Raw genomic sequence first — 26164 nt, 5'->3', positions numbered from 1 at the left:
CAAAGTAAGGCTTGACATATCTCACTTTGCATGTAATGCGTCTATCTCATATATTGGTTTCACCTTTTGAGTTGCCATACTGACATAAATGAACATTTGCACGATATTCTAATTTTTTGAGTTTCACCTGTATATCCTGTTCTGTAGACACAGAATTGGAGACAAGCCAAAGAACTTTATGTAAATAGAAGAGAGTTAGCCAAGATCCCTGGAAGCTCAATATGATAGCCTTCCCTATTTACCCTCCAGATGTGCTGGCTGTCAGTTAAATGTCAGTCATAATTTCCAGTTAGACCCCTTAGCTGTCATGCATCTCTCTAGGGAGTGCCAAGTTACAGAACCCTGCTATATTTCAGCTCTCCTAATACTACCATGGTGATTCCAAGTCCCCACTCTACTCACAGTCCATAGAGTTCCTTTAAATATGCCCAGAAAGTTTGGATGTCCACTAGAATTTGGCATTTTTCCTTTAAAAAAAAAAAAGCAGATAAACCACATCAGATATGGTTTATCTTGAAAATGTTTAATAAACCTCTTTGGATTTGCAGAACTAGCTTTTTGAATATTTATTCGAAGTGGAGTTGACCCTGAATTTAAGATCTTAATCTGCTTCTGTTATCATATTCTTAGAGAACTTTTAACACATTTTAAGAAATTATTTCGTAGCAAAAAATTGTCAATTTTTAACTAAAAAGAATTGTTGTTTCTTGATTACTGTTGTTTAACTGTCTTCACTTAATAGGTACATATTTTGCATTAATACTCTCTTGTCTTTTGTGAGCATTGCTTTACAAGAGCTTGACCCTTAAATTACAGGCAGTCCTTGCATAGCAACTGCTCTGTTTAGTGACCATTTGAAGTTACAACAGTGCTGAAAAAATAACTTTACAGCCAGTCCTTGCACTTATGACTGACACAGCGTCCCTGTGGTCATGTGATCAAGATTCAGGCGCTTTGCAACCAGTGGGAGTTTATGACCATCACAGAGTCCTACAATCACATTATGGCCATTTCCACGCTTCACAGCCAGCTTCCAACAAGCAGAGTCAATGGAGAGGCCAGCAGTGAAATTGCAAGTTGTGGTCATGTGATGTGTTGCTTAACAACCATGGTGATTTCCCTAATGACCATGGTGGAAGTGAGGTTGTAAGTCCATCACAGTTATGTGATGACTCGCTTAACAACCATGTTGCTTAGCAACAGAGTTGCTGGTCCCAATTACTTACTACCTGTAGTAAGTAATGAGAATCTATGCACAGACCCTATACATCAGGTACAAAGTATAAAGGTGCAGACAATTATGCAGTCTGATACACTGAAAAGTCAAGACTACCCATTGGATAGACAGTCTACGCGTACATAATTTGCCTACACACAGACTCAGTGTATAGATTTGTATACAGGCATAGGTCTGGATACATATAGTTGATCCATAAGTGCAACCATTACATTTCCACAACCATACCTTATATTTAAACAGGTAGAATTGTTTGGCTCTTTTGCATCTCTGCTATATTTACCTCTGCAGGGGAGCCAGCTCTCCATCAGAGTATGGATGTGCTTCTTGAAGTTGTAGAGTCCCACCATCTTCTTTCTGAACATCCCCAAAGGAGTAGTACAGTGTGTTGCTGATCAGGAAAGAAATTAGGTACAATGTCATCTCTATAATGATAGATAACTTTCAAGTGTGTTATACCTCAAGATGCAGTGCTATCTACCAGCGTGGCTAGCTTCAAAAAAGTGTTGGACCAATTCATGGAAATCACGGGAATCAAGGGCCATTAGCTTGATGTCAGTGTGACTGCCTCTGAAGGCCATCTGTTGGGAGACAAGTGGGTTTCCTTGTGCAATTGGTTGGCTACTGTGAGAACAGGCTGCTGAGCTAGACCAGCCGGGGGTCTGATTCAGCAGGGCACTTCTCATGTTCTTGATGGGACAGAGCCTTGTGCTGATTTAAACAATAATATGATCACCACATTGTGATTCGTGGCATCACCATTAGCTTCAGTGCTGGAAACCTCTGTGGGTTAAGTCTTATGTAAGACTCTTAAATAACCAAATGATGGTTGGTTTCTTTCTTTCTTTATCAAATTTATACACTGCCCATCTCACTATATAAGTGACTCCAGGAGGCTTACAAAATAGCCATTTGCAGACCACACAGAAGACAGAAATAAAATAGCATGTTGCAATTCTTTGCAGACTTACTAAGGAGAAAAGAATGGAATGAATAGAAATTTTAATGCACATTTATCTACTTTACACTTCTCAAATCTATATGCAAATCAGAATGCAATTAATTTGTTCATGTCTGGATTTTGCAATGCAATTTTCTGAACAAAAACTGATAATGTACCTAAAACAATATACATATAAAAAACAGTACATAAAAATGCATTGTTGCACAAAATTGCTTGGAAAAAAGTGCTTATTAGAAAAATAGATTCAACATGCATATCCTGAAAGTAAAGTGTATGAAAATGCATATGATTTTTTTCTGAAAAATCTAAACTAACGCAAAAACAGGATGAAAATAATTTTCAATGAGAAAAGTAACAAGTCAGAAAAATGAGAAACAGGGTCCCAAATCTCTACATATATACCACAGGTCTTGCTTCTCTAAGCACAAAGATAGGACTGTACAAGTAATCTATAAGAGGCTGAATTAATCCTGTTGCTATTGTTTCTATATTCTTGTATAACTTAAACACAAGAAGCAACTCTGTTATTCATGCACTAGCCTGTTTCTGATGTTTTATAATCATGGAAGGAGAGAGTTGTGTCTGAAAGGCCAGGCAAGACAGTGCGCTCATTTTTGACTGCATCAAATTGATTTTGACCTAGACTTTTTAGGTGGCTCTTATACTAAATAAAGAGTTCTGTCACAAGCACTCAAAATGTCTCATTGTGTTTTGGGAATGGAACAAGCTGCTTATGTGTAAATATATTCAGCTTTAATTAAACCAACTATGCCATTATGATTTCCTCAATCAGTGGACTGCCAGAATACAGAAGTGTCACTGTGCTCCAAGTTTGGATGCCTCTCCACTGATGTGGCAGATTCTGGTTCGCGACTGCAGCCTTGTTCACTTTAAGGGTTTATACCCCACCTTTTGACACGTTCCCATGAGGCTTTAATTTAAAATTATAAATATGTAGTAGTATAAAAGCAGTCCCCAAAACAAACAAAAAGCTCACTGCATAGAAGACATTAAAGAAAAAATCCTGGAAAAATAAAAAGGGTTTCTTTGGCATTTTAATAACATCAAAGTAGATGCTAAGCAAGCTTTCATGGGAAAGAATTCTACAGTCAAAGGCCATGTTCCTCATCACCTCCTTTTGCATTTGAAATGCAAAAACAAAAAACAAGCAAAAAAAAAAATCTTTGTTGGAACCTTATTTGCAAGGCTGATACTTCATTAATTTAGCATTGCTTTCATTGCACGAGGCAGTTCCTAAGCATATATCAAGTGTTATGTGACTTGTATTTTTTCCATGTCAGTCATAAACGGTAACATATATTTTGGAACCACATTCCCATTAAATTAATTTGCAAAATTTGAACAGACTTGTTTCTGAAAGCCACTTAACCAGTTCTCACTTCTTGCCTTTTGTCTCAGAAGATCACTCAGCAAATTCAGAGATCTCACCTGAGAAGTTGTGCATGAGTAACCCTGAGAAATTCATCAGTATGAATTAATTTAGATTGGGAAAATGGCACAAATAGGGAGGGTGTGCCTTCTTATTTGCATTCAGAAAGAAAACACAAAACTTGACACATTATATTGGTAGTCCTATGTGACAAGTAGAAGGCTATAGAAATGTCAGTCTGTCACCTAGAGACACAAAAGGCATTTCATTACATGATAGCAGAATATATTAAACCGCAAATGCATAAACATTGCGGGAAAAATTAAGATTTTTAAGTGCTATATACAATTCAGCATCCTTTCTCCCTGTGTCTGTCTCACTATTTTAAAACACAGGAAAGACAATCTAAGAAAAAAATCAACCATGACACAAATGATCATTAGACAAGATGGAGAAATCTGAAACCTGAACATCCACCAAAGTTGCCTTAAGATGCAATAATAGTAGTTTTGAGAAAGTTTGAGTCACCAAGCTAAATACAAACTGATAGATATTTCAAGTTGTCAGATATTTGTCCAACTTCCTGTTTCCCCATCCTGTAGCAAGTGAAAGATTTTCATAAAACCTGTGAAGAATCATAATATATGGAGGATTGGTTACACTCATTTTGGTAGAACATAAACTAACTAGGCTTTAGAATACCAATATTAAATCTGCACCTTATTCACTGAATTTTTTGTGAAAGCTCACCAACTATGCTGCGGTTTTCCACGGATTTCCTTTCCCTCACCTTAGCTTTCCAATAAAGCTATGGAAGTTTCATAATTAAAATCAGGGAAGACATTTCTCTCTGCATTTAGGGCAAGCAGCCACAACTAAAAATCTTACTGTCATTGAAGCCACCCTAATTTTAGAGGCACTGTTTATTTTGGTAGGCTTATCTTTACATTTTTCATTCATTTATTGAAATCAGTTTAGAAACAAATCCTTGGAAATTAGCAGGCCAATTTATTTATGCACTTACTTTCACAGTACTAACTTAGCAGCTGCTTCATACTTCCCTCCTAACTTGCTTTTTCAGCATGTCAACTGAAGTACTGAATATACATAAAGCAAGGATACTGGGCCCAGCAGATCAGCAGCTACATGAAAAGGGGGGTAAATTAGGATAAAAAAAGATTCCAAGCTCAATACCTTACATCTGCAATTAAAAAGAATCTCAGCAGCAGCAAACCTTTGAAGAGAAGACAGTACTACTGCCAGTTTGGTGTACAGTCTTACTTGGAAGTCAGCAATTTCCGCTTCTCCTCCAGAGACCTCTCACTTTCAGTCCCTTCTTCTTCTGAAGTTGAATTGGCAGGTGACTCCCTTTTCTTTGGCTTCTTCTTGCGCCGTCTTTTCTTACGAACAGCTGTGTCTAAGCCCAGGCCATCAGAGTTCCCATACAAATTGGCAGATTTGGCCACAGCATCTATGCTTTTCTCAGAAGGGATGGGAGATGTGCATAAGAAGGTTGGGATTCTCTCCTGGGAGACAGATGGCACAAATCTGATCAGACTCTGAGCCTGGATTGGGGCAAGTTTGAACCATAACTCCAGGCAAATCAAACTCCAAACTTGGCACGAAGGGAAACCAGACACAAACGAAGGATTACAGAATAGAAGGCAAACATATTCTGACTCAGCAAGTCCAGGAAATTAAGGGCTATTGAGAGGTTTCATCCCACACCTACCAAGGAAAAATCAACTATCCATTAGTCGGGGGGAAAGCAGCTGCAAGGAGCTAAACCTCCCTGGACCTTATTTTTTGTCACTTGGAAAGGACTATAAAATATTTGCTTCTCACAATTAAGTAAAAAACTGCTGGACATACTATGTGTAGTCAACAACCAATCTGAAACTTCATCCTTTTTTAAAAAAAATAAAAGATAAACTATCTAGTCTTCAGTCTGATGATGAGCATATTTCTTTGAGGATTCACTTGGTGGATATTTTAGAAGGGGGAGGTTACAGTGATGTTCTCATGATCTTTTTTTTCCCCACTGAAGAGCAATCCCTAGCAAAGCCTGAGAAGCCAATGAGAAATCCAATTTTAGTATCAGGGGGTCAAACAACAGGGTTTCAGAATACAATGCCTTTGGTCTAGCCCAGTGATTCTCAACCTTGGCAACTTTAAGATGTGTGGACTTCAACTCTCAGAATTCCCCAGCCAGCCATGCTGGCTGGGGAATTCTGGGAGTTGAAGTCCACACATCTTGAAGTTGCCAAGGTTGAGAATCATGGTCTAGCCTATTAAGAAGCATGTCTGAAAAAAATGATCAGATGCATATTTATGCCCCGTAAATAGCCCACCTTTTGTTTTTCTGTCTCCTGGACAAAAAAGGCTTCTCCATTGTCACCCAGTTTCATATGCAGATTGACTGGCTCTCCATTGATTTCTATGTCAACCTAGAAAGAAGGAAAGGTCAAATTATTTTAAGTGTAGGAAACCATTTCAGAAAGAATTCCAACCATTTCTTATATTAGAACCTAGGAGAGTCTGAGAAAATTGATCCAGCCCGAACATTTAGAAATAGTGAGATCAGAATTTAGATTTATTCACCGACATTTCTTGAATGTTGCCATGAAAAACAGAACTAAGATATCAATATTAATTTTGTGTCTTTAAAGAGGAAATATCTTTAAGGCATATTTCTACAGCCAGCATATTATGAAATGTCTATATAAACAGAAGTGTGTTCATTTTTTAAAGAAATCCACAAAAACCTATAGATTTCAGTCAAATTTTATTATGGATTTTGTTAAAAAGCAAATAGATTACTGCAGAAACAAGTTATGGAGATATGCACGTGAAAGTATTATGGAGTGGAAAAGGACTCTTTTGTCAATTACTACTGGTATCTATTCAGCTTTGATCTGAATTGTCACCTTTTAGGGGGAAAAAATAATAGAAGAATAAATGCCCATGTCTACTGACAGGATTCTGCAACCTGGCCTTGCTTCATCATGGATTTGGCAGTGTCCTTCAATATCACCCCCACCCCCAGTTTTATTAATGCAACTTCCCAGTTCCATTTTCTGCTATGGAAGTTCTCCCATTCTTCCCCCTTTTTATTAGTAGGAATGGCAGATTTCAACATTGCAGGAAACAGGTGAGAAGATTAAAGTACATAGACCATTTGAAAAATATCTGGCGTACTGCTGTAAATGGCCCCAAAGACAGACACCTCTGTGCAATGTAGGTCACTCGGCAGATACACAGAGAACTTCACATCTAATCCAAAAATATCAGAAGGCAACAGATGCAGAATATATGAATTACTTACCCATCTCTTCTGTACAGATTCATTTAACATAAACAACTAATTCTAATTATTCCATGACAGGGCTTATATTATGGAGTTGAGACTGGCCCCCTCCTTGTACAGTTTAGGAGGGAGATTAAAATGTATTTCTTAGCCAATTTAGAATTTCATTGTTCTTTGTTGCTGATTTTGATGCTGTAATTGGTAAATAGGATTTTATTGTTTTTATTGCATTTCAGTAATCTGCCTGGAGCTGGTGGGATTGGGTAGCCTATAAATTCAGTCAGTAAACACGGCTTTGGTATTTGAGACCATGTAAATGCAACCTTATGATAGGTTCTGCTATTTTTACCATGATCATTGTGGCATAATTGACAATAAAATAAGGCAGATGAATTTAAGCTTCAAAGCATGTTGAAGTTTTGACTGCTAGAAAGTAAATGGGAATGGAGGCTACTCACCTTTTTTTTTTTTTTTTTTTGACATTTATTGAACATTTTCAGACTTAAGTTAAAGAAACCTGAATTGACAATTCAGGAGATGACAACCTTTCGCCTTTCAGTTATTTTGGACTACAACTCCCATAATCCCTTGCCAGCCAAGGGAACTGTGGTTGAAGGCTGAGGCACAAAAAATTGGGGGGGGGGGGGAGACAACCGAAATCTGGCTATCATTGCAATAATCAAGTGACTGAATCTAAAATCTTAGTAGATTATAAGATTATTCATAAAATCTTTGTATCATGGATAGTACAAAGATTCATGAATATGCCCAATGGCCATAAACTTTCTCTTACCACTCTAAAGAGAGTGAGTGGGTAGGCACACCCTAAGGAGGCTTACTATACATCTTGGTTTCATTGGACAAACAAAGCTGGAACATGTTTTGAAAGAACACTTCATAAAAGGCCTCAGTGCCAACTTTGCCTATGCAAGCCTGCTTTGTCCCAGTTTAACAGCTTGAAAATGTTATTTTACCCGTAACGTGCATCCTGCCAAATTAAGGCTGTGATCCTCAGCACACAAACTTAGAAATATACATACATAATCTGACAGTCTGACCCAGTTCTGTTTAAGTTGCAGGAAGTTAAAGCATTAGTTGCCACACACCTGGAACCACTTACCACTTTTTCACTGGAATGCAGAACTCGCAGCTTCCCAAAGCGCACGTGAAAAGGTGAACAACGCAAAGAACCATCTGGTTGCCTTACCACAATGACATCAATACAGCCCGTGAGTGTGGCTGGATTCAGACCCTTGTACAGCTCCTTCACAGTGCCAAACACAGATTCAGCAATTTGGCCCACATAGTTCATTGTCTGGGTCTACAAAGAGAAAGAAGAACAAACCAAATCCTATTTAAATAAAACACTGACTGAAATCCCCGGGTTAGGTTGCATCTCCAAACAACAGTTTCTGAGGTTAAGAAACTGTATCCTTCCAGACATTGATGAAACACTGAATGCTTACCCTCTCTCACAAACTTCCCCAGACTCCCAGGTTTTCAGCATTATTCCACAGCAAAAACCTATCCCAGATGCCATTGGCCAAAATCAGTAAACCTTAAGCAACCTCAGGCTGCTTCTCCCAACTCTGGTTCTTTTTTCTTTTTTCTTTCCCCGCCCCACCCCGCCCCGCCCACAAGTTTCTTCTGGGCCTGTTCCTTTTATCAGTGGAGTGTCCTCTTCCTCTAGCTTGTTAGAGGTAACAATGATTAAAATGGCAAATAAGCAGCCTTAGCCAGTTGCCCCCATCTGCAGTTTAGGCTTGGCTATTTTCATTGTCTCCTGGGCCAAAGGAGGGAGGGAGGGAGGGAGGGAGGATTTCCGATGCCCCCTGCCAGCTTCCCACAAGCAAAGTCAACGGGAAAGCCGGCAGCAAGTCGTACGTTGCTCACACTCCCGCTGCTTTTTTGCCCTTGGTCATTCTGTTTCTGTTTAGGTAAGGAAATATCTTTGAAATGATGACCCATCGGGTCACGGGTTGCGTAGTGTATATTAAATCCACATAAATCATCTTAGGTTCCATTTAAATTAGCCACGGGAAAAGCTTTGAATCTTATAATAAAGACATTTAAAGACTTCTTAACCAGAATGTATTGATGTTTCTTGGCAAGCATTCAAATGAGCACTTAGTCATTATTGTTACACTGAAATGCAAAGCTGTCCCAAGCACATATTCCATCAAATAGGTAACAATGTAGGAAGAAACCTCCTTCACTGTTATTATCTGCAGTTGCTAAAGAAATCCAAATGAGAAAAATTTTGAACCATGCAGAGTGAGACAAGGCTGTTTATCAGTGTTTTTCAAACTTGGCAACTTTAAGATCTGTGGACTTTAACTCCCAGAATTCCCCAGGATGCTGGCTGGGGAATTCTGGGAGTTGAACTCCACACATCTTAAAGTTGCCAAGTCTGAAAAACACTGCTGTATACTCTCTCATTTATTCAACATATATGCTGAAAATATATTGAGGGCAGCTAGATTGGAAGAAAATTAGCATGCTTTTAGACCTGCAGGAAGAAGCATCAATAACCTGTCTATGCTGATGACATTACTCTGAGAGGTGAAAATGCAAATGACCTGCAAGCTCTAGTAATGAAAATCAAGGAGCACAGTGAAAAAATTGACATAATGACAACAAATACAGCAACCAGCCTAAGAACTGACAATTAAGACATAGAAGTAGCAGATAGCCTTTGCCTTTTAGGATTGACTATCAACAGTAAAAGAATTAGTAGTCAAGAAATAACAGTACTGTACTTGGTATGGAAGCAATGAAGGCCTTGGAAAAGATATTTGGAAGCTGTAACACATACAGTATATATCTGCAAAGATCAGAATCACGTAGGCAATGGTTTTCCTTTCCCTGTGTGGAAGAGGAAGTTGGACTTTCAAGAAGCAGGATAAAAAGAGTTTTGATGCCTTTGAACTTTGGGGTTGAAGAAGACTCCTGAGCATAACATGGATACCCAAAAAAGTAAACAAACAGATCATGGAACAAATCAGTCCAGAGGTCTTGCTCTAGACGCAAATGACCAAGGTCAAATGATCATATTTTGGAGATATAGAGGTAGTCCTTGAGATATGACCATTTGTTCAGCAACCATTTGAAGTTATGATGGTGCTGAACGAAGGGATTTATGACCAGTCCTCGAAGTTCTGGCCACTACAACGCCCACAGAGTCACGTGAACAAAATTCGGGTGCCTGGCAACCAGTTCACATTTATAACCAGTTGCAGCATCCTGCAGTCACATGATCGCCATTTGCACCCTTCCCTGCCAGCTTCCCCAGAGCAAAGTCAATGGAAACCCAGCAAGGAAAGTCACAAGTCGCTGAGGTAAGTCTCTCCTCTCCACCTTTCTTCACTCACATGCACTGTGCCCTCCTTCCCCTTCTCTTACACACACCCCATGCCCTCTTTCTCCAGCCTCCCTGCATTTGCACACATGTAAGGACCCTGTACCCTCTTTCCATGGCCTCCCTAAGATCGCATACTTGCATGCATATACCCCATGCCTTTTTCCCTGACTTTCCTGCAATCACACATATTCCACACCTCCTTTCCATGGCCTCCCTGCGATTGCACGGATCCTGCACCCTCTTTCCTCAGCCTCCCTGCACTCACACACATGCGGTCCCGTGCCCTCTTTCCATGGCCTACCTGCAGTCACACAAATGCATGCACCCTACATCCTCTTTCTCCTCCCTATGATTGCATGCATGCTGTGACCTCATTCCCCGGCCTTTCTGAGCTTGTGCCGCACTGAGCACCCCCTCCCCCAACTCATGTATGACCTTTACCAGGCCTCCCCCACACCCCTACAGCACCCCCCACACTCCTTACCTAGGATTCCCTCTGCTTCCTGCTTAATCACTTGGGTTACGAAGACAACTGGGACTGCCTGGATTGCTGTTGCTAAGTGATGCAGCCCTGTGACATCACAATTCATGACTGCATCGCTTAGCAATGGCAATCCCAGTCCCAATTGCAGTCGTAACTCGAGGACTACCTGTATTGTGAAGACCTAGCTTTTGCCATTATTCTTGTTCATAGTTCTAATTGGCAATATTCTTGTCCATAAAAAGGTAGAAGGGAAAAGAAGAAAAGGATGACCAGCAGCAAGGTGAATGGACTCAGTTACTGCAGCCAGAATTACACCACTGGGAGATCTGAAGGGCCAGTTTGGGGACAGCTCATCCTGGAGAAGATCTATATATGTGGTTAAGAATTAGCACTAATGCAACACACATAATCAACCTATCTTGAGCAACCTGAAGGTCAGAGCAGGTCCAGAATTCTTCTGGCCACAGGCAATCTGGGTACAAATGTGCATACTCGCCATGCAAAGACAATACCTCTCTTCTCCCAGTTGCTGCAGGAAGAAAATTGAACAGGTACAATGGGCCCTAGAGGTGATAAACTGGAGCCTTTGAAGCTGATTGTCCACAGTTGATTTAGGATATTGTTATACCTCCTGTATCCCTCAGCATAAACGTGTGAATCGTCCAGCTCATTTCTGTTCCTATTTCACCTTCACTTTGAGTCCAGGCATGCAGTTTCCTACTTCCAAAAAACACATGGGCATGTGTGGAACTAGTGTAGTATAAGAGTTAAGCTGTTGGACTGGAATTCTGTAGATCCTCAGCCATGGAAGCTCAAAGAGAGATTTTGGGCCAGTCACTATCTATCAGCCTAATCTACCTCACATAGCTGTTGCAGAGATGAAATTGGAAGAGGGAATGCTATATGAGACATCTGAGCATCTAGAGGAAAATCTAATGCAAATCCAATATGTAAATATTTTCTTTTGTGAGCAGCTATATGTAGTTAAGTTCCTTCAGCCTGAGGAGATGACCAAGCAATTACAGGAATAGAAGTCAACATAAAGTTAACTGTTACAAAGGAAGACTGTTGCAAACCAAAATAAATGACTGCCAGTTAATAGGGAAAGAACTTGGTAAACAACTTCTGATTAATTCCCCATAATAGCAACTTAATAGTGAAATAGGGAATCTGGGAGGTTGATAAATCTGATGATTAATAAGGCAACATCCAATCACAGTTCACAGATATGAAAACTATAAGTCACAGTAAAACATGGTTTTATGCACGTTCCATTCCACTCATCTGGTTGATTATTTGTTTTGCCAAGGGGTGGCGCATAGTAGCATGGGATTATGTTACTCCATAATCCCATTATGCAGGAATTGTGTCTCCATCTATAGCCTCAACAACCCCAGGTCAGTGTAAATGACTCTGATGGGTTGGGAGGAAGAGAAGTACTGTCCGGTATATCTAGATCACAGCAGATTGGGAGAGGCTGTTTTAGAGGAAGTGGAAGATATTATTAATATCCTGATGACACAACATCCCTCTTCATTCAATCTGGATCTTAGTCTCGAAGCAAAGCAAACAAGCCTGCCATCAAATTTCCCTTACCAAAAGTAAAACAGCAAACCTAGTTAAGTACAAAATATAGTCCAAATCAATGGTATTTCCCAAGAATTAAGGCTCAGTGAAATCATCTAAATCAGGGTTCCTCAACTTCAGCAACTTTAAGATGGGTGGACTTCAACTCTCAGAATTCCCCAGCCAGCCATGATCTAAAGCATCTCTAATTTGTATCAACCCATTTACCATTTAACAAGCCCACTTAGGAGTCTGGACCATCAATAGCTTTCCTTCTCTCAAGTTGACCTTCTCCACTCTTATTGCATCCACATGTAGTCAGCCAGTGGGCACGTTTCAGGCAACTAGGCCCCTTCTGGGTAAGGACAAGCCTGAGGAGCCTGTGCTGGGTCACTGTGAGGGCTATTCTAGGCATCTGTTGGATAAAGTCACTCAGATTGTCTTTGACTTGAACTCTAGCTGGGCAAGTCCTGTAGACTGAGGCACAATCTTGCCCTGTTATCTGGGAAAAGTTTCAGCCTGGGAATGTGCATGTGTTCTTGGCTCTGTGGACTCTGCCACCTATGTTCTGGATCCACGTTCCCCTGGTTGGTCAAGTCTCCTGGGAGGTGGCCTCTGGTTGGGTCCAAGTGGTAGTAAATATCTCTTTGCAAGAGGGGGTAGTTCCATCTGATTTGAAGGAGGCAATGGTTCTTTTTAGGAAGGTTGTTGAAAAGGGGATAGGCATTCAGCTTCAAAGGGCCCTGGAGTAAGCAAATTATGTGAACCCTTTTCATTTGGGACTCAGACCAAGTTATAGTATTGAGATGTCATTGGTTGTACTTATACATCTCCACCCCTGGGAGGGTAAGTGATGCCATCAAGGTGCTTACCCAGAGCCTGGAGACCGTGAGGGTCCAGATTCAGGCTGCAGCTCAACTCTAGCAAGACAAAGTGGCTTTGGAACTGGATCTGGAGATTTTTCATCTTTAACTCTTATGGGGTAGCATTCGCCAGAGTTGTGTGCAATTTTGGAGACTTCCTGATTTCACTGCTCCTGCTTAAAGAGCAGGTGGCAGCCATGGCTAGGAGAACTTATGGACAAATCCATTTTATGCACCAGTTATGCCTGTTCCTGGACTGGGAGTTCCTACTGACTGTTATTCATACTTTAGTCACTTCTCAATTAGATTACTGCAATGCACCGATCATGGGACTGTTGAAAAACACTCAAACTTCAACTGGTCCAGAATATAGCAGCACACACTATTTGGAGCACATTGAGTTTTGCCCAGGGACACTGCTGTTGTGCAAGCTATACTGGCTTCCAGTCTGCTTCTAGATGCAATTCAAAGTGCTATTATCACCTTTAAAGACCTGCATGGACAAGGCCAGGTTATTTGCAGGACTGCCTATCTCCAAGGGTACCTGCCCATCCCTCCAGATCTGACAGGGCAGGTGTGTTCCAGGTCCTCTCTATTAAACAATGTCATCTTATGGGACCAAGGAGTTGTGCCTTCTCTGTTGTGGCACTTGCCCTATGGAATAGCCTCCCCACTGAGGTCTGGAGAACCCCAACTCACCTGGCTTTCCAGAAGGCTGTGAAGACTGGGCCAGCATATTAGATGAGCCCAATGGGGTTAGTTGGCGTGGTTGAGTTTGTTATATGTTGCCTTGGCTATTGTATTATTTGAATTCTGTTTTTTTGCTTTATTTATAGAGTTTTTATTGATTTAGTTTGTTTTTAGCTGCCCAGAGTTTGTATGTAAGATGGGCAGCTACATAAAGTTTCTAAAATAAATATTTTCCAGTTGGCCTTCAGATAACTGCCTAACAACACAGCATTAATGAGGAAGCAATATCTCAAGACTTGATTGATATAGGACTTAGTCCTCTATCATTTTATTATGGAAAATAACCAGAGATTTTGCAACATCCTGTGCATTACCTAATTTGCAATCGTCAGTCACACATTTATTATGAAATAGAGGATGTGATCTAAGGACATTTGAAACTGTCCCATAACCTCCAGTATGTCATGTTTAAAGGAGTGTGGCCCAAACCAGGAATGTTGCAGGTCCCAAAATCAAATTGCATTAAACTGATAAGCCCTTCATCTTGTTCAAAAGCTACTGTCAAACAGTACTTAACACACACACACACACACACACAAACTAACTAGCCTCTACTTAGAAGGAACTTCATGATTGAAGTTTCCCCAATTTCATTAAATATTGTAACTGATCTAGAAAAGCTAAACAGCATTAGATTTGGTCAGTACTTGAATAGGAGATCCAAAGGCGATAGGGAAGTTGGAAAAACATCCCAGAAGACAGCCATGGCCAACCTTTTGCAGAGTTGCTGCCAAGAAAGCTACAAGGATGCATTCGTGTAGCGACCAGGACTCAACTTGAAGGAGACTTTTAGCTGCAGTGACATGTAGCACTAACTTGGACGACTGTATAAAGACAGTTGTATTACAGCATCAAGATATTTAACTTTTTAAAGACACTTCTCATGTATAATTGAACTAGACATTCACAAAATTGAAGAATATAAAAGAGATTGCAGAATAAACCTAACACTGAGTCTGCTTCAGATTGGCAACAAATGAGATACTTGGAGGCCAATGGATTAGGTGGTAACCCAGACAATCCAGTGGTCTTTACAAGGGACCCTAAAACTCACCAGCGAGTAATTCTAGAAGCAGGAATCACTGTGCTCTTTTCAACGAGGATAGATTATTAAATCACATGGATGTTGCAGATTGACTACTTTCAGAATATAACCCTAAGCACTCCATTCTGAAAATAATTTCCTGGAATATCACTGGTTGGTTTAACAAGTGTAATGATATTTCTTTTACACAATATTTAAGCAATTTTGATCTATTACAGGAAACTTGGGTGCACAATTGTTTTTATCTTCAGGGCTTTACTCCATTTATTGTAAAGGCTTCTAGAACTTCTAAGAAAGGGCGTAACAATCCTAGTCTCAAGTGCTTTAAAGCTGGAGACAACCTTAGTAGGGCACTATGAATAATACTCTATTACAATCCAATTAAAATTAAATCATTTTGATGTAATAATTATATTTATCTTCCACCAGCTAAAACACGATTCCAAATTAAACATATTTGGACAGAATTGGAACATATATACAATCTGCTTTTAAAATTGCCCCATACACATTTTATGATTCTGGGTGATTTAAATGCCAGAACTGGCCCTAATAATGAAGCATTGGTAGCCAAGTTTTCTTATTTATCTGCCAAACCTTGGGCAAGTGGAATATAAGTACTTCAAAATGCAATATAATAGTATAAGTACTTCAAAATGCAATACATGTACACACTGGAAGGGTTAGGAAATGCTTGAAGGCCCCACAGTGACAACTAGGCACGCGTTGTACATGAACACACAAAACTTTAGCTGTTGTGACTCATAGTCCAATGCAGAACATTTCATCACATACTATCACACACAATACGACCAGGGCAGGGTCACCTTGCCTTCTGTAGAGAGAAACCCACCTTTACTGAACAATTGAAGATGACCGATTTTACTCCCCAGCACTTCAGAGTCTGGGGAAATCTGCAGTGAATTCCAGGAGGACCATTATTCCCCCTCCTAAGCCCAATGGAGAAAGGAGTTCCAAATCTTTTGTGTTATATCCTGTGAATCTCAATTAAAAAACAATGCTGCTGGAAGGGTCTATAAACAACTGTGTCTTCATCTGCTCCATGCACAGAGCCACGAGGTCATGAGATAGCCCTTTCCCCATAGTAACCTGCTGAGCTGAGCATTCTTCTCTGCTATTTAATTGGCAGTTCTGCAGCCAAGCTCACAGCACAGAAATTATCAGAGGTTAGAATTCCCCTTTCTGCATTAATGTGCAGCCAAAGTGTTTAGTAGCTTTAAAAGAGATCTGGAAATAGCGTATTTGGAAGCAGCAGTTCTGGGTCATGAACATTCTTTTTCCATCATCCTTACTCCATGTCAAACAAAGATTTGTTATGAAGCCCAGAGTGCATACCCACAGGAGAGACTCTAGCTGTGTGTCAGCAGCAAAATGCAGCAGAGAAGACATGCCTCTCACAGCTTGAAGGTACAGCATCCACCTACTGGTAAATTAAGCTGCTTTTAAAAATATAGCTGTTGGCAGCTCTACCTGCAGGTGGCTGATAGATTCCCCAGACCTGAAAAAAGTTAGAAAGATGATCAGATTTTAGGATACCTCATCAAAAGTTAAAAAGAGTAGATCACTATCCAAAAAGATTAATTTAAAAATAAAGCATGAAGAGAACATATGAATGGGTGAAAATTTAACCTTTGTTGCTATACTGAATAGGAGGTAAAAGGAGGTGACAATAACAGGTTCCACTGGAATGTGTAGAGAAAGCCACCCTAATCTATTTTATGGTTTATATGTCATGGTGGCATGACAATCCTTTCCTATCAAGCTTTAGATCAAGAAAGAAAAGGAACATTTCCAGTTTGCCCAAGCTATGAGATCATATCACATTAATACATTGTCACTTTCAGAGTTATGGAGCTTAGTTGGACTTTACAACCTTGCCCAGATGTCAACATTCAGTGGTGAAAGTATCAAAAGGAGTCCAATCTTTGAACTTGCAGGAATAGCTAAGCATATCTACATCTGAAAGAACTATTTTCTAAAAGGGCAAGTTCTCTCTCCCCTGCCTCTTTTTAAAGACTGCAACAACTTGTTTGAAGTGGCTCCCTCTTTGACAAAGCTTACACCTGCAGAAGTAATATTCACAACATGAAAATCCTCATATATAAGAAACCACTTGCATTCTCAGGCTTTTTTCAATCAAGATCACAACAACATAGCTTGCCTTTCTTTACCCAGGGAAGGATACACCTTATAACCGGGGAAACCTTTTTGGATGATGGATCAGTCGCATATCATACTGAATGTGTTGGAGGCCATATGTAAGCAGAAAATGGGGAAGATGGATGCGTTCATCAGAGTAAAACATCTTTTTACAAGTAAATTTCCCTTCTACCAATAATCTACCCTCCCATCTTATCCAGTAAGTTTAGTATTAATTGAAAAAGTGAGAGCAGCTGAAAAGAGAAAGATAATGACAAGTTCACAAAATTGAAACTGGCATTAATATTGTATGGGGAAACTTAAGAAGCTACATCAAGACAAAAAAGAGACTCAGCAGGAAAGAATCAACAAGGTTTAGACATCAAACCACAACTGAGCTTTTCCCCCAGAACTGTGTTACAGGCCATGATGAATAAGTAAGAAAGAGGTGAGAGCAACAAATTCATTTCATGGGGTAGTATACAAATTTCTGTAATAAATACATATACAAATACATTTAGGCAGAAAAATAAATAAAAAACCAGAGAAAAGATTAGCAGGAGACTGTAAAAGGACAGAATAGCTGTTATTTTATTAAAACCCATCCTGTCAGGAGAAACTCAACAAAGCTATAGTCTCACCATCCCACTTCATCCTCACAACCACTGAGTAAGGTTGAAAAATAGGGATCCAAGGCCCCAGATGCATTGGGTCAGGCACTGATTTGCAGACCTTACAGTGAAAGGTGGGAATAGGGAAATCAGCTGCTGCTTCTTGTAACAATGATTAGCAGGGTGTGCAAGTTTTCAGTCCAGGAGTTATGCACAACTTTTAAGTAGCATGAGGAAGGGGGGCAGGCAAGGAAGAAAAAGATATGTGGGGAAAATTTGATAGGGTATAAGATGCAAATTAAAACTGATTTCATATAGATTTAAATAACATGACATGACATTAAATACAATTAATATTACTCCTCCATGTGGATTTAATAATTTCCCCTTTTATCACATTAAAACTGAAATTCAGTGGGGCCCCTGAGAGGCTCAGGTTTTACCAACTTGATATATACAAATAAGCAGTAACTGAATTATTGGGAAGGCTAATTAGTTACATCTATTTCCTATACATTAGAGTTACACCTCTATCTTTCATAATAAATTGTAAAATAAGTTCTTTAGTCTCACTGAATCATATCATCCCCCAACCTTTGTAAGAGAAAGCTAACAAATAGCTCCTACTCACCTATACTGAACATAAGGAGATAAAAGAATGCACAGGCTGCACTACTTTTACAACACAACCTAGACAACAGAGGGAAACATTTTCTCTGCAAAAGTCTTGCTGCTCAGCCTATGCACTTCATGGTTCCTCAGTTTCCAAAGCAATCACTAGCAAAACAATAATCATCTACCACTAACACTCCCCAATTGCTACCAAATGATACAAATACTAAAATGGTTACACCTCCCCCCACCCCCCAGTACTTGCAATTCAGCTCATCTTACCTAGAATACTTAACCTGGCCTCAGCGATGGGTAGACTTTGAAAGAAGCATGAGGTTGAATTCAACAGGCAACTAGTGTAAGTACAGCCACCACTCCACCCACCTCAGCCTGATGCTTCCTGTTTTCCTCATACCTGAGCGAGTGGGAGGAGTCTACACTGTAAGCATCACTAGCTTGCTGCAATCAGAGCTTCTGGGAAAAACAGAAATCCACCCAGGCTTTCTTTCATTATCAACCTTACTGAGTGCCTCTATTTCAGCTGGTTGTCACTTCAACTGTTTGTTCTGCTCTTTTCATGCATAAGGGGAGTGATCAGACCTGAATTGGTTGTTCAAGTGACCATTTACTGGTACTGTAATGCAGTGTTCCTCAACCTTGGGAACTTTAAGATGTGTGGACTTCAACTCCCAGAATTCCCCAGCCAGCCAAGAGTGAGATACTCATGGATAAGCCCATCTGCAGAGAAGTAGACCCTTGAATTTTTAACCAAAATACCATGAAATATGTGGGTTGGCTTATCTGCAGGTGGCACATTTTTCATGTTACTTTGGTTAAAAATTCAAGGGTCAGTTTATCCGTGGATGGGCTTATACATGAGTATATATGGTATGAGAATTGTTTCCAGCAGTGTTTCTCAACCTTAGCAACTATAACTTTACTTGTTTTTCAGTGTAATGTACCACATAATTTGCCAACAATTTTCCAATGTACTATACCACTGCAGCGCACATAGAAGACAGAGCTTCAATTAAATCATCATGGCTACCATCTTGACTTTGTTGACCACATCCTGTGGACCCCTGAGCATAATTAACATGTTTTTTATTTTTAAAATAAATAATCAGGTGCCAGCAAGAGGACTACACATTCATTTTGGACATGTTTATTCAAAAGTAAGCACTGTCTTATACAGTGAGATTTCATCCTCCTTTAAACATTTTCAGCAGCTCTGGGAGAAATGATAAAATTGTCATAGAAGACATACAATGGCTCTACAACTAGAATGACTTGCAAGCTATAGAGAAAAGAAGCACCTCCAGTATTTTATTAATCTTTCCTAGAGAGACTATTTGCTATCCTGACTCAACCGTATTTTGTGCCTACGTGTGCTGAAAGAGCGCACAGCAGTTCTGTTCCTTCCAACAGATTTTCTTGCTGTCAGAAAAAAAAAAACTGGATGCAACAGAGGGAAAATACAGATTGATTACCGATGTATCTCACTGGGGTCTGGACCCCTTCATAAAGCTCTGTGAATAAAGCAGGTTAAAGTAAAAGGCTTCTGCTACTGCTACTAAATATTTAACCCTGAAGAGAAAGGATTTCACCACAAGATGGCAATCATTCATTTGTATTTAGCCTTTGCAGTTCTTTAATCCCATTTGTTACAGGTTCTCCTTCTCCATACTCAGATAAATGCATTCAATATAAAAAAATTAGATACAGAGATAGGGTAGGTTCATGCTATGCCATAATATGACTTGTTTTTCGGCTTAGCATCTTGTGTGAACTTAACTGGTGATCTATTTTTTGCATGAACTCCGGTTGGCTGGATCTTTACAGCATTATAAATCAAACAGAAATATATGAGGAGTGTATTCACAGAACAAGCCAATATTATAACAGCTTAACCCTGGTTTACCGAATAAAACATGATAAGCTGAGTCACTGCAGCTTGCTAAACTGCAGACTATGGTTTATAAACCATACTGCATTTGAAGGGTAATAGGTGAATTAGACAAAATGTAGACTTTATTAGCTTTCTGAGTAATGGTGCTAATTATGTGAGGAATGTGACTAACTCATTCCCCCAAAAACATATTTCTACACTGAATTAGTTTTCAGATTTCTTCCTCACAAGGATATCCTTGTTCCATTTATTATATGGGAAATAACTGCCAAATGAATAACACAATTCAAATATAATGTTAGGCAGAAGTAAACATTTTTGTACACCAATTCCAATTCATTACAGTATTACTCAGAAGTCCAAGTGATTCTATTTACTCTCAAGGAAATGAGCCTAGGATCGTAGTTTGACCTATCTAAACGTAACCAGCCATGAATATCTACTTGAACCCAAAGCTCACCATGTACTTTGTTCTTTCAAATAGCAATTGTAGCAATTCCCAGTTAATATCTTATTGTGATAAGATTTCAAAATATATATTACTGATGTTCTGCTTATGTATATTTTCAGAATTCAGGGATCCATGCTTTCTTCCATGTCTTTGATCCCTTTAAATTTATTCCAATTTTTCCTAAATATGATATGAGGATGGGAGTGTGTCTGTCTGTCTGAGTGATCTCTCCATGTCATCATCTCTTGTATATCCTCTGATATATTGTCCTAAAAAGACAGAGGAATTCTCTATTGTTAATGGACAAATCTGCTCTTAATATTCAGAAGCCTGTTTTATAAACCCCCCATCTATTTGCATATCCTGAAAATTACATATGTACTGTATATATAAATAAAGGATTGGAATAGGATAACCACAGAATAATGCCTATTAGTGATATCTTGAAGAGAACATTTACAGTGAAATACTATGTGAGCCAACCATAATATCACACAAGGTACAGGTGCATGAAGCAATCCATTCCATAAATTCACTCCTTGTTCCTGAACAAGCACAAGACCACATTTGGTGGTGATGGATCTAAAATGACTGGTGAGGTGTGTCTTCATGTATAATTATCTTGGATTAACCTCACACTGTCTTCTAATTCTGTTACTTTTCCAAAGAGAAAGGCCAGAACAAACAAAGGATAGTATCACAGCTTTCCTCAAATCTGAACCTGAATTCCCATAATCCCAGACCATCAAGACAGATTGGAGAAAGGTGGTTTATCATTTGTTAGATTTATATTCCACCTTTCTTCTTGGAACTTAAGGTCTCTATGTACTATAACCTCCACTAATTTTTCTCACTACAACATCCCTGTGAGAAAGTTGGGCTGTGAGACTCAGCCTAAAGTCTGCCACTGAGTTCTGTGGCTAAGATTGGGCTTAAACCTAGGTCTTCACAGTCTTAGTCTTAACCACGCACAACACTGAGTCCCATTTAAATCAGAAGCGTACACCTTCGTAGCAGAAGATCACACTTGACTTTTGAGTGATCTGCTGAGGGACACACTCCAAAATGGAAGTGGAGACAAGATTTTAAAAATAGGCAGAAATCACATGAATCAAATACAGCTACTAAGAAAAGAACATTTACAATCTGGGAAGTAAGCAAAACAAAACAGAAACAGAAAGCAATAGCACATCATTCTGTACTGTTACCAGGAAAACAATATGGTTGTGTCTATGTAATCACTAGGAGTTGAGCTCAGCTCAAGAGTATTAATTCCCAAAGTATGTAATATTTTTCTGCTTCTAACCAGGACTGACCTATCCACTAGGCACAATAGGCATAGTGCCTAGGGCCCATGAAAATGCTTTAATTTTTTAAATCAGAAAGAATAAAAATGAAATAAAAGTTATTTATTTCCATGCCTTTTAATAAATATTTATTTATTTTCATGCCATTTAATTAAAAAAATGGCAAGAAAGATACAAACTTTGAACATCAAACCAAGGATCTTATTTGTAATCTATAGGCATAGCATGAATACTAAAACTTAGTAACTTTGATGATATGTGACAGACATATTATTACAAAATAATGCTTATTTTATTTAATTTCTCTGTATAAATACAAAAAAAATTGAAAATCATATGAAATGTAATTTTTAGTACTATTATTTTTATGGAGGGAGGGACCCACAAAGGCAAAAGTGCCTAGGGCCCATAAAAGTCATAACGCAGCTCTGCTTCCAATGCATTAAAGACTAGGGCAAACAGGAGTTTGGCAAGAAAGTTCAACTAAGGACAGGGAAGATGCATAAGAGAAAGAAGGAAAAAGAAAGAGGGTAGAAATTGCTGGCTGATTGCTGCTGGTTGCTTCCTGAGAGTTTCTGATTGCTCATTGTGCATGATTGCTGACCTAGCTGAATCAGCTTCAGGAGACACAAGCTCATTTCCCAGAAAATGGGCAAACAGGGAGTACAAACAAGCCTTCAGTGGGGAGGAACATTGTGATAGAGGGAATTGCTATCTTGACTTGCAGGGGGCGTGCCATGTTGGTTTTCCTACTTGAGGGGACCAGACTACACATGTTTCAAGTTTAAACTGACTGCCTTCTTGGAAGAGAAGGTGAAGGAACTAGAGGTAAAACTGTCTACTTCCCAGCTTATCAGGGAGGTGAGGATTTCTTGAATCAGACACAAGAAGATATGTGGTAGGACAGCACTACCAAGAAGTCTCCCTGAGGATAGAAGAAAGCCAAGCAGAAAGGATTGGGATGGAGGAATGTGACACCAAGACCTGAGCCGGTCACAAACAGCTCTTATACTTTGAAGCTCCATATAGATTCCAGGGCCCAAATATTGGTTTCTGGATCTCTGGTTGAAGAGCAGCTGCTACAAACCTCAGAGACTAAGGAAGAATACTCTACAGGCTCTGTGAAGGGAAGGATTCCTGCATCTGGCCTGAAAAGCAAGAAGCAGCAGGTTGTGATGATTGGAAACTCCTGCTGAGAGGGACTGAAAGACCAATCTGTTGGCTGGTCTGCCTATACTATATATAGTAGTCTGCTGCTTTTCTAGAGTACACATTCAGGATATGATGGAAAGTTCCCAAGACTCTTTAAGGCTGCTGACAAATATTACTTTCTCCTGATCCATGTGGGAACAAATGACACAGCCAGACAGAGACTTGAAGACATTTCAGCTATGAAGCACAGGATAGGAGGGTGAAGAGGCTGGAGACCCAGTTACTGTTTTATTCCCTCCTTCTTGTCAAAGGACATTACCAAGGAGAGAGAGAAGAATATTGGAAATGAATAACTCACTATGCTGATGATACCAACAAGAATGATTTGAATTATTTGATAATGGCATGCATTTTCACAGTGAAGGACTCCTGGGCTGCATCTCGCAAGAACTAGCAATAATGCAATAATGTGCTTGGAAAGCATCTTGCAAATCTGATCTGTTGAGCTTTAAGCTAAATCCTCTGGGGGAGGAAGAAGACAACCCAAATGATAATGGCACACCAAGTATTGGAACAGGATTGGGAGGAATGTGGAAGAGGCACCCAATAATTATCATGTAATTGCCAGAATGAACAGGTCAAATTGCATGACCCAAGGATTTCGGTGTCTTTATATAAGTGCAAAGAGTCTAGGGAACAACAGGAAGAACTAGAAGTCTTAGTACATGAAGGCCAATATCATTTATTACAGGGTTCCTCAACCTTGGCAACTTTAAGATGGGTGGACTTCAACTCCCAGAATTCCCCAGCCAGCCTTGCTGGCTGGGGAATTCTGGGAGATTAAGTCCACCCGTCTTAAAGTTGTCAAGGTTGAGGAACCCTGATTTAGTAGATATTACTGAAACCTGGTGGGATGAAATTCAAGGGTGGAATGTGAATAGTGAAGTATAATGCATTCAAAAGGAATAAATCAGACAAAACGAGAGGAGAGTGACATTTTGAAGGAAATATGTGAAAGAACTGCACATATATATATACTGAGATCCTGAAATCTGAGCACAAAAGCATTTGAAGAGGAAAGAACAAAAATATTACTGTGCATGCCAGGGAAATGATCTGGGATAATGCCCTCCAGGACCAGATTACAGAACTTTCAGGGAACAAAGACACAGTGTTCATAGAAGTTTTCAGCTATCCAGACATTGGTTGGAAAACAATTGGTTGGAAAAAAAAAATTCTTTTCTTTTTTCTTTCTATTTTTTCTGCACTTTGTTTTTTTTTAGTTTGTGTTAGTTTTTATCTTTTTAACTGTATTTTTAAATAAAATTACTATATTAAAAAAAGAAGACCAGACCTGAGTTTTAATGAAGAATTCATTGACTGGGTTGACCTATTATGCTAAGCCATTATGTTAAATCCCCTTAATGGAAAAATGAGTAAAGAGTTCCTCAAGCCAAGCTCAGATCCTGGTGACTCCATGGACACATCCTTGTGATTTTCTTACCAATATCAAAGTACTGTTAAGTACTGTTTTGCTATTGCCACCTTCCAGAATTTTTTCTCCTTGACTTCCCTTTTTAGCCCTCAGTCCTATGATATTCTGATGGTCTCACTCGCAAATACTAACCAGACCACCTATTCAGCTTTTTCAAGACCAGCCAAAGTTGGCTAGGAATTACTACATCTGTGAAATAATGAAGAAAATCCCAACCTGTGCCAAAACTGGAGGAAAAAAAGCACCACTCTTATTCAGGTACGTGACACAGTTTCAGCCCACCTTCTTTAAATTATACTTTGGCCCCTTGTGGCCTTCACTTACTGCAAGAAACTTTGGCTGCACAAAGGTTGCTCCCTTGCAAAATCTGTCTTCCTCGATTTTAATCTATAAAGAGGTTGCATTCCAGAAGTAAAACATTAATTCCTGCAACCGCCTGAAGTCAGCTATAGGAATATAATTCTTATACTCCCACAACCAGCATGATAGTTATAGTCACGTATATCTGTAGAGCTTCAAGTTGAGAAATACTGGACTAAACATGATTAAAAATCCCAGTTTTAAAAAAAGAAATGGCAGTGTTCAGCTGGCTGCTAATACAGCCTGCTTACAATAGGAAGGGAAATCTCCAGAATCCACAAAGGGGGAAGAATCTTCGCAATATATAATGGGGAGTTTTCAGATAATTCTCACTTTGTGAGAAGTATTATACATATGTAGAAGTGTTTCCACATGCATGTATGAAATATAAAACGTTCATCAATTGTAAACATTCACACGGTATACAAGCACACACACACAGAACATAAATATCTCTGTCTTGCACACACAAACACATGATAGAACTACATTTTGACTTTTACTCCAAAAGTACTGTATAGGCAGGCAGTCAGGCAGGCTGGCCGGCTGGCCAACGTTTTAAGTGTTATTTCAGTGCTTTAAGGCCCAAGTGTTTCCTTGGAGGTTGATCTTGATTTTCCTCTTTTTTTAGCTTTTGTTTTGCTATCAAATTCTTCCGTTGGATTGGCTTTGATGACCCACATGATTTTTTATTTTGAGCATCTTTGACAGCATTAAATCAAAGATTACATTATGACCTTATTGATAAAATGACATGGATTGCCCCATCCAATACAATTCAAAGACTCCGAGAGAAAGACACTAATAACAGGGCAAAGAATAAAGAAAATTAAGCAGTAGTACAAAGGCTGTACTACATCCAGTAGTAATGTATGGCTGTGAGAGCTGGACCATAAAGAAGGCTGAGCGCCAAAGAATTGATGCCTTTGAACTGTGGTGCTGGAGAAGACTCTTGAGAGTCCCCTGGACTGCTAGGAGGTCAAACCAGTCAATCTTAAAGGAAATCAACCCTGATTGCTCATTGGAAGGATCGATAATGAAGCTCAAGCTCAGATACTTTGGTCACCTAATGCGAAGAGAGATCTCTTTGGAGAAGACCCTGATGCTGGGAAAGATTGAAGGCAAAAGGAGAAGAGGACG

At 39.5% G+C, this 26164-nt stretch overlaps 1 protein-coding gene across 2 annotated transcripts in view; it reads right to left on the bottom strand.

Annotated features, from left to right (window-relative positions):
* The window catches only part of LPIN3 (lipin 3), a 60423-nt gene that overhangs the window by 26696 nt on the left and 7563 nt on the right, over positions 1 to 26164 (bottom strand). Inside the window, exons 1-5 of one of the 2 annotated variants that reach the window (XM_015888448.3) lie at positions 18633 to 18750; positions 8019 to 8219; positions 5943 to 6038; positions 4873 to 5117; positions 1521 to 1628 (exon numbers count right to left, since the gene is read on the bottom strand). In XM_015888448.3, the coding sequence (XP_015743934.1) occupies positions 1521 to 1628; positions 4873 to 5117; positions 5943 to 6038; positions 8019 to 8210 (641 nt within the window). In that variant the 5' untranslated portion in view covers positions 8211 to 8219; positions 18633 to 18750. Of the gene's footprint in view, positions 1 to 1520; positions 1629 to 4872; positions 5118 to 5942; positions 6039 to 8018; positions 8220 to 18632; positions 18751 to 26164 lie in introns of those variants that run through there. The other variant, XM_088128524.1, reaches the window with a different exon arrangement.

Source organism: Python bivittatus, unplaced genomic scaffold (genome assembly GCF_059951505.1).
Source record: "Python bivittatus isolate LINGU-HERP-01145 unplaced genomic scaffold, Pbiv_v1 ctg000700_np1212, whole genome shotgun sequence".
Classification (NCBI taxonomy): Eukaryota; Metazoa; Chordata; class Lepidosauria; order Squamata; family Pythonidae; genus Python; species Python bivittatus.
This window is presented reverse-complemented; position numbering and strand designations above follow the sequence as displayed.